General features: G+C 43.8%; 1 protein-coding gene across 2 annotated transcripts in view; it reads left to right on the forward strand.

Annotated features, from left to right (window-relative positions):
* The first annotated feature begins 3,752 nt into the window (after nucleotides 1-3,752).
* The window catches only part of LOC121695870 (dolichyl-diphosphooligosaccharide--protein glycosyltransferase subunit STT3B-like), a 119,513-nt gene continuing 113,265 nt past the window's right edge, over nucleotides 3,753-10,000 (forward strand). For both annotated transcript variants that reach the window (XM_042077032.1, XM_042077033.1), the window contains exon 1: nucleotides 3,753-4,234. In XM_042077032.1, the coding sequence (XP_041932966.1) occupies nucleotides 3,969-4,234 (266 nt within the window). In that variant the 5' untranslated portion in view covers nucleotides 3,753-3,968. The remainder of the gene's footprint in view (nucleotides 4,235-10,000) is intronic.

The raw sequence follows: 10,000 nt of genomic DNA on the forward strand, positions 1-10,000 counted from the left end.
ACTTGTCTCAGCACTGCAACATTTCTTCCCTTCCCCCTTTCTTACTTTTCTACTTCTACTTTCTTCTTCCTTATTATGTTTACTTGTTTGTGTCCGTTTACCTATTTGTATTTGGTTACCTGTCAGCACTACGTTATCTCTGATAGGCTGTTAGCCTCTTGTGCTCGACACTCCCTTCTCAGCGAGGGGAAGGTGTGCTGGCGGTGATAAGTGCTGTTCAGGTATTCAGGATCCTTCGGATTGCCCCCGTCAGGTCGTTTCACTGCGGTCAGCTGTCCTTGAGCTGTATGCTATTCAGCATCTTTGTCCGCATGCTCATTAAGGCTGATGATTCTTTTTTTGTTCAGATGGAACAATGCGTTGTCAATCACAAACTTATCACAAAAGGGGCACATGAATTTATAAGACATTAAATAGGCTTCATGCGTCCGTTCAGTGCCTCAACACACTGCATGGGAGTGAGTACATGATTCTTGTCTCTTGTACCTATAGGGTTTAGCCATAGCCGGTCAGCCATATCCTGTATTGATTTGAATGTGTTTTGTTGCTGGCTCAATACCTAGCGTGCTAACCAATATTTCAACACTGTTAAAGCAGTCAATGGGGGTACACTGAATGATGCGCGATTTAGATTATCATTGACAATTTCCCGTGTTAACTAGGTAGGCGTAACGGACCATAGCCATGCGCGTCTTTAAGGTGTTCTAGTTCTGTGATATATAGTTTAACATCATTTATAGTCTAATCATCATTCCAATGGGCAATGATGCTGATGTTAATGAGGGCATGTCATTGCTGTCTGTGTGTTGTTGCTACATGAGAGCCAATAAAAACCATGCTGGCACTGGCGGTGAGGGGCGAGTGGAGCAGGGGCTCGTGAAGTTATTCAGTTATTTTGATATTTTTCAGAGAAACACGTTACATCATTCTTTTGTTTTTCAGTTCAAAGGAGACAAATTGATTTGTTCTAGCAGCCAGGTGCTATCTGGAAAGTTATTATCATTTTAATAATCTGCCACTGAAGTGCCTTTTCAAATGCCCACCCCCCTTTCATTGTGATACAGATGTGTGCAATTTTCTACCAGGGACGTAGTGTGCATCAATTACCAGTCTTGGGAAAAACTGATTTTGTCTCAAGATTACATCTGCCTTATGATTCAAATGTGGTCTGCATATAATTGGTTTGGGTCTCTCAAACTCATATATCAAATATGTATTTATTTTCCTACCAGTGATTGTGAATTGGCATTCGTAGATTTCAGCTCATCTACGTCAAAGCAGGCACACTTCAGTGAAAACTGCAATGTGATAGAGTGGTTTTGAACTGATGACTTAGACGCGCACAAATTATTTTTCTTAGACACAAAGACAATCTGACTTTCTTTCTCTCAGATCATAGACACACACGCGCGCACACACACACACACACACACACAAACACACACACACACACAAATACACACACACACACACACACACGCACACACACACACACACACGTAAGGGAATGATTTTGCCACACTCATGAGCATACTGGTCACACACACACACACACACACACATACACACACAAATGTGTACAGGTACACACACACACACACACACACACACTTTCTAGACAGGCATTTACAGCCAACCTCTCCAAAAAAGCTGCAATCACAAAGGGTTGTACACTAAACACGCGTATAGAGAAGGCCAGCCCCTGGATCCAGAGCCTTGTCAGGCAGGCCCTTTTCCCACCCCTGAACAGAAACCTCATTTTCTTCACTCGCTTCTCATCTCATCTCCAACAATGGCCGCCATTGGAAGGATCTTCTCCACTCTGCCTCTGATACAAAGGTCACGCTTTTCCACCTAATGGGCCCATTGTGCAGTTTGCGTCTACCCTGCTCATGAATGAGAAGCGAAGCAATGAGTTTTGGTGATAGAGCACTGCCAGTTGCCCCCCCCCCACCACCACCACCACCACCAACCCCGACTTTTGTACGAGTCGCTAGAGAATACGATTTCTGTGAGCACCTGAAAAGGTAATTTGCCATTTGTGACTTTCTCCTGCACACCTGACTCAATTGCTTCTCTGTCCTCCCTTTTCTACAATCTGTACTAACCCCCTGCAACTCCTACAACTTTCACCCCCCCCCCCCCCACACACACACACACACACACACACACATACACACCACCACACTCACTCTGTACCCATAAGCCCATGCCAGAGCTACAACTGCTCCCCCCCAAACACACACACACACACACACACACACACATATACACACATTTGCCTTGTTGATAATGTTAATTTACTAATGGCATGCTGTCAGGCGTTCCCACAATCTATCCATCTCTATTTTCCCACTTCTCTGTGTAATTCTTCATCCTATCCCATGTTTCCATGCTAGTCCTAGGCCACACTCTAAACATTTTCTCTCTCCATGGATGCCATTACAGTCTGTCTATATATGCTGATGGAGGCTGATAAGCTTCCTACAGTATATGCAGTTCAAACTAATGGGATTTCATGATGGATGCAGGCTTTTTACATTTACAGAAAAAGGATTTGAGAACAGACTGTCATACCTCGGACAGTGTATGAAGGAAAAAAGATTCCATGGAAAATAATAATAATAATAATAATATTAATAATAACAACAACAACAACAATAATAAAGATAATAATATTTATGTTTAATTGATGAGGAAAGAAAACTTGATAAGTAAGGGATAATGTATAGAACGCCGGTCATTGTCGGGAGATAGGTCAACATCCCAATCAGATTAGCTGACTCCACATTCTGTGAACATATAGGCTAGTGAAAATACATTCTGGAAGAAATCTGGTGAAATTACTTTGAGGTTAGAACTGCTACAGAGACAAATGTTTCAGCTGTCTCACTTTGTGACCTTGGGGTTGTAATGTCAGTCTGTGTGTTTTGGATATCATTGGATATCATTACAAGAACACATACTTCACGTGGTACAAAGCGACAGGATAAAACGTGCATGTTCCAAACAGCTACATTCTTTTTCCACGGCCTTCATTAGAGGGGTACTCACTGTTTCCTAGTTATAAATATGTCATAACGCCTTGAGCAAAGCCCATAAGTAGTCTGATTCCTTATACTGTATATTGGTCAGCATTTGTTGGTTTAGTGGTGCATTCTTTAGGTAGGTCATTGCACCATTCAAATGGAACACAAAGCACGAGGCATTTTCCCTTGGTGAATTAAAGCATATTTTGATGAAACCACATCAATCATCTTATCTGGCGCAGGAAACCAGATATTGCATTTTCTAAAAAGTAATCCATCATCACATTAGGTCGTCCCGCAAAATAAATGTAATAGCCCATATTTACTTTATTTGAGAAGGGTTTCACATTTTTCAGCCCATTCATTCTAATTAATAGTTGGAGTATCCGGCCCCTTTGTTCTCGCGAATGTCTTTTCTAGTCTGCAAAAGGAAAAAGCTACAGCAGGCATTCTTTACATATAATGCTGCAAAGCCCTCTTCATTGCTACCACTCTTATTTGCCGGGCTTTGATTATATAGCCCCCTGTCAATTTCTCTCAATTCCATTGGAAAAGGAGTCTGTCTATCAGCGCCCTACCTTTGCTCAATTGGTCATAGGTTACAACAGTTGCATCCCTCCGCTCCCTGCCACCGTACCTGCGCTACTGTGAAAGGCTGTCATCGCGCGCTTTTGACCCGCCCTTTATCGCTCGATTCATTCCGAGCATTCTGCCTGCGCTGCGCTGCTCTCAGTGGGAGCGATTCAGGGATGTGATCACTCTCGTCATAGGCAAGTGCTGAGAGCAGGCTCCTGTGCCGACGACGGACGGACTGTAGGGGTGGCGGACAACGAAAGAGAATACGTCGTTGGGAAAATTACTCTGCGCGGGGAAAGAAGGGCAGGGAGAGCCAGGCACGGGGCTCTCCTGAACACGCGTCTAGCGCAAAACACGCCGAACATGGCGGAGCACCACTCAGCCTCCGACGGCAGCAAGCACAAAGCATCTGCCAACGCGGGGAGCTCGATGCTGGGGAACAGCCGAGCCAGTGCCGTGAGTGGAGGAGGGGGTGGCAAGGGAGGCCTCTCCGGCGGACTGACGCAGCCAGCCGGGTGGCAGTCCCTGCTATCATTCACGATACTTTTCCTCGCCTGGCTGGCGGGGTTCAGCTCAAGACTTTTCGCTGTGATTCGTTTCGAGAGCATCATTCACGAGTTTGACCCATGGTGAGTTCATATATGGCGCACACAGCCTGTGTATAGTTTATTTGTAAAATCTAGTCTTGGGATAAGTGAAGTTCGCAGTTGCCCTTCCCGTCAGTCGGATGTTGCTGCTGCAGAATTCGCCCTGCCAAATTATATCAGGGAAGTGATTAAACATCTGCATCCACGTCGAACTACCCCAACTGCATTTGCGTGTCCTAAACTTCAGTTAAAACTTTGTTCGTCACTACTTAAACAACCAGTGACGGCTGGTAAATTGGGTAAAGATGTTGAGATGACATTGACAACATCGCAACAGGCAAACCAGTCGACTGGTCCAGCATTATGTGTGGTGTTGATGGCATGAATATGAGAAGGTCTTGCGACCTTTACGGCGTAATCCTTCAAATACTACGGAGAACAGCACACTAGGCTGGTAGAAAATCGGCACTCTTTAATTTGTAAATCCATGTATTTTTGTCGAATGATATTAATTTTGACATTTTTGACAGTGCATTTACATTGAACTACTTTTTGTGAAGTTGTTAATGTTCAAGGTCTGGGTACTGGTATCGCGTTGCGTCATATCATTTTTGGACTGATAGCTGAAGATAGTTGTCCTGTGAAATTTAACCATTATGTAGGCAATGTGAGGGTCCTGCTACCGGGACACCCTAAATGACACCAGACCCCCAGAAGCCTACGCAGACCGTTAGCTACAGATATGATGACATCTGCATAAACCTCTTCAGCACTTTCTCCAGATGCCTATAAGGGTTATTGCTGATGTGCATTTGCACTGTATTTTTATACATTCATGCTTTTTTTACGTCTGCAGACACGCTACCTTTCGCCTTAGTAGCGTGAAAGATCACGCTAATTGTGCGTAAAATAACCATACAAAAGATTTTTAGAAATGCCACTATTTCATGACTAGCCAAATGCAGTTGAAAACAATGCATACCCTCTTTTGCATAAGGAGTTGTGGAATGTGTAGGTAAGCTTTCTCATAAATGATGGCCTTACCATTTTTTCCACCCAATCAACCCCCTCTCTCCTTCCCCGATAATGACCCTAAGCGGGAGCGAGGCAACTTGTAAACTGTCTAAAGCTCCAGCCTGGGGTTGGGAGATACCACGTCCCTGGGCGCTATAGATTGTTGTCACGGGTTTAATGGACTGCTAAGATAAACGCGCCATCCAACGCACACTACATCGGGCCATGTAACACGAGGAGTGTGGGATAAGCGGTCGCATTTGCATACTCCCCATAAATACTAACAGGCATTCTGCTCATCTTTAAAGCTGCTGCTGTTTTTCAGACTAGCTGTTTACTCTGTTGGCAGATCTCATTAGGGTGTCGCGTTTGCAACAACTAAGCCCCTTCATGCACTAGCTCGAAGACAGCTGGTAAATATTCAATGACTTTGAATATTTAACAGGCTCGGGATTGTAGAATTATGCTGTTTCGTCGGAATACAAAGCATTGTAAATTCGCCATAAATACGAAATAATGTTTTATAATGTACGGCATACATCAAGTTGATCAGTGCAATCGAGATCTTGCTGAGAGTGGGAGAGTGGTGTGTAATCAATCTTGTTAGCGAAGAACACACATCTTTTTGTGCTTCTCTGTTGTCACTAACAGCATTGGTGGTGAGGGCATAACCCGGGTGGAAGTGTGTGCAGCTAACCCTTTGCGAATAAGAGCGGTGTAACTGCGATATCAACCTGGAGGAGCTCAGCTGTTAGCTATACCCTCAAGCTCAACTGTGAGAAAGAGTGGCATTGTGATGTTTGCACATTCACTCATGCCACTGAAATTCATCTCTAATGTCACACACACACACACACACACACACACAGAAAGTGAAAGACCAATGAGAAATTGAAACCCAAGCTGTAGTATACATTCACTCTCCTCTTCTTATGGGATTTGATCCATCTTTTTCTGTCCCTGGGTGTAGTGTGTGTGTGTGTGTGTGTGTGTTAAGCTAACCACATCTCTTCCAATCCAGCCCTCATTCTTTATTCCCACTCTCTCTCCCTCCTTTGTCAACATTCCCACTTGGCAATTCAATATCACTCTAGAATTTGATGGCTTCCTCCAGTCTGCTTTAGATCCCTGGGTTAGCAATTCACTAAGGGGTGAGAGAGAGCTAGGAGAGATAAGTAGTGTGTGTGTGTGAGTGTGTGTGTGTGTGTGTGTGTGTGTGTGTGTGTGTGTGTGTGTGTCAGATAGACCAGTGCTTCTTAAACTTTTTGTCTGGTGACCCCCCAAAAAACATGGGCCAAGTCTCGCGACCTTCAACAAAAGTTATTGTGTGCACATCCCACCTTCTGGCAGGTGCAGGACAAAAAAACCTACTCGTGAAAAAAAATAAATAATGTCCGCAACACTGCTCTAGACTCCCATATATTTAATGCACCGAGTCTCGCACCCCCCTTCTCTCCGACCCCCAGTGTAAGAGCCACTGAGACAGACGATGAAAAGGTGGGGACTGGGGAGTGAACAGGGAACGATGGAGAGACTGAGATTGAGGGAGAAAGAAGGAGAAGCAAAACAGGCTGTCAGAGGAAACTGTTTTTGTATAAGGGTTAAGCTAGATTTACTCATCCCCCCTCCACACACACACACACACACACACACACACACATCATCCTCAAGCCTTCGCTCTGAAATCCCATCACCGGTCTGTCAGGAAAACGAGTCCCTTAGTTAGGTAAGCAAAAGGAGAAAAAGATGCTAGAGGGAGAGGTAGAGGAGGTAGAGAGGTGGAATGAGAGAGAGATGTGAGAGGAAGAGGTTGAGAAGATAAAGTGAGAGAGAGATATGAGAGGGAGAGGTTGAGAAGATAGAGTGATGGGGTAAGCAAGAGGGAGAGGTAGAGAAGATAGAGGGATGGAATAAGAGAGAGAGAGAGAGAGGTAGAGTGGAGGAAAACCTTCCTGTCAGTGAGATAATGAGCTGGATGTACAGGATCGCTTTAAGGTCCAAGTTTCATCTACGACGGGCGCTTTGTGTCTCTCTGACACACACACACACACACACACACACACACACACACACACACACACACACACACACACACACACACACACACAGACACACACACACACACACACACACACACAAACACAGACACACACACATACTCATATGTCAATGTCAATTTATTTATATAGCGCATTTAAAAAACAACAACAGTTGACTAAAGTGCTATAAAATTATTCCAGAGTTTGGGGCAGTAGCAGCAAAGGCATTGCCTCCTCTACATGTATTTGGTTTTGGGAACAGTTAGCAGAAAAAATATCAGAAGATCTGAGACTTTTTACAGAGGAGTATTTATGTAATAGGTCAAAGAGATAGCTGGGGGCTTTCAGTGTTTCCCCTAGATTTTTTTCCAGCAGCGGTGCTGTTGATCGTAGGAAGCCCCCCCCCCAAAAAAAAGAGAAACATTATAAAAAATGACTCCTTAAATTGTGACTTCTGGTGGATTTTGTGAAACAAATGGACAGATTGAGTTACAAATTATGACATAACCATCAACACAAGCATGATTATTGCAGTACTTGAACAGGATTATTCATGTTTTTCTTTCACCTTTTTCATTTACATTATTAGTATTAGCCACTGTACAACTGTACACTGTAGGCCACTGTACAAACTATTACTATTTAGAATATACAGTGCTGTGCATAAGTTAAGACATTTATATATAATGTATTTATTTACGATACATGATGCATTAAAAATAATTGTTGTCCTATTTTTTTTTTATTAAGGCATTAAGACAAAAGGCAAAATATGTTTTTATTCCTCCCTTTAGTCAATTTCAGCATGGGTGTCTTAACTTTTGCACAGCACTATAAACTATATAGACTTCTCTTTCAAGCCATTACACTGTATTGGTGCTGTGCAAGTCGAATTGAGTGCCTGTCACTTTAATGCCGTGACGGCCCGTGACGCTGGCTTGATTCTCACGGTTTTAAGCTAACTTAGTAGCGTTGTTGTGCATGGTGCATAAGAATATGTGGATGAAATTAATTATGTTTCCCATGTCATTTGGTAAAATAAATGGTCAAAAATTCGAAGAAAACTCACTTGGATTATAGCAGATAAGTGTCTTGTATCATATCTATAATTTTGATGAGCTCTACAGGAATTACAAACTATCTCAGATGTAAATGCTTGCGTATCCTATTACTCAAATTCAATTAAACCCGCCAATAGGCTAGCTAGCTAGACCTTAGTTTCACAGCCTAGGTATGTTAGCAACACAGGGCTTGAAAGCATTGCCTGTATCACAAACAAAAACGAAACAATGCGTGGATTTATCTGGGAATAGGCTACTGAAGGTAGGGGCGAGCTATCTCGCTGGCGTGTTTAATTTGGTTCCTTGGTTAACATAATGTAGGCTACGTTTTTTTGCACAAAATTGCGTCTGCTAATAAACTTAAACATAAACACAAACAAGCGTGATCTCCTGTGGAATCCCTGACTGCGCTTTCAACGTTAGCCTACTATTATTTGTTGACATGAAACCTGAACGAACGGCAGCTGTTCCTGAAGTTCACTTGCGTCAATTTTTTTTTAATTAGGCAACTCTTTTTGCAGTGGTGCTTGAATTCCAGCAGTGGCGCTGCGCCGCTGATGAATACATTGTAGGGGAAACACTGGCTTTGCCATTCAAGCATTTAAAGGTCATTAGCAAAATCCTAAAGTTAATCCTATGGTGAACAGGGAGCCAGCTGGGAGAGATGTGTTTACGGGTACCAGTTAAGAGGCGAGCTGCTGCATTTTGATCTAATTGCAAGATATACAGGAGCATCATCACATACAACACATCTTACACATTTGTGTTATTGGTTTAGGTGCATCCTCTGGGTTGCATTTAGGACGCACACACACACACACACACACACACACATACAGAAGCAAGCATCATCAGATGAAACGCGTACACACAATCCTACACATTTGCGTTGTTGGTTTAGGTGCATCCTCGGGCAACATGCAGGATGGAAGTTTATTGGCTTTCTCATCGTTTCTCTTTTGAAGGCCAGACTCCCACCAGGCATAGGGAGAGAGTGATGGATATTGAAATGGAGAGATGGAGACGGATGGGGAGTGAATGGAGAGATAAAAGGACAGAGAAGGAGGGATAGAGACCATCCCCCCCCCCCCCCCCCCCACACACACACACACACATACACACAACATACACACATAACACACACACACAGCACACACACAAACACACACACACACACACACAACACACACACACACACACACACACAACTGGATTCTTTGCCAGACTTTGGTTCTGTGTGCTGGCAGATTAACCCCATATTGATTGATAAACTAGCAGGGAGACGACACTTTATCGCCATGATCCCTTAAGCTGCGGATTTTAAGATGCCCTATCCTTCTCATAGCCCACAGTCACCTTCCCCTCCAGCACCCACATATATATGTCCACACACACAAACACACACACACACACACACACACACACACACACACACACACCAGTGGGGTTGCAACAAAGTCATGGGCAGTTTCACCATTAGCTAAATAAACAGCACTATTGTCCTCCCCCCCCCCCACACACACACACATGCCACAGTGAGGCGGGTTTGAGGGTTTCAAACGAGCAGGCAGAAACACAGAGACCTCTCTTGAAGGTGCGCCACGCTCCTACAGCACAAAGCAGCATCATTAAAGAAGCCTCCTCCTTGTCTAATCTCTCAATCGGCCGTGGAAGACGAGGCTGTGGCATTGTGT

Source organism: Alosa sapidissima, chromosome 21, assembly GCF_018492685.1.
Source record: "Alosa sapidissima isolate fAloSap1 chromosome 21, fAloSap1.pri, whole genome shotgun sequence".
NCBI lineage: Eukaryota > Metazoa > Chordata > Actinopteri > Clupeiformes > Clupeidae > Alosa > Alosa sapidissima.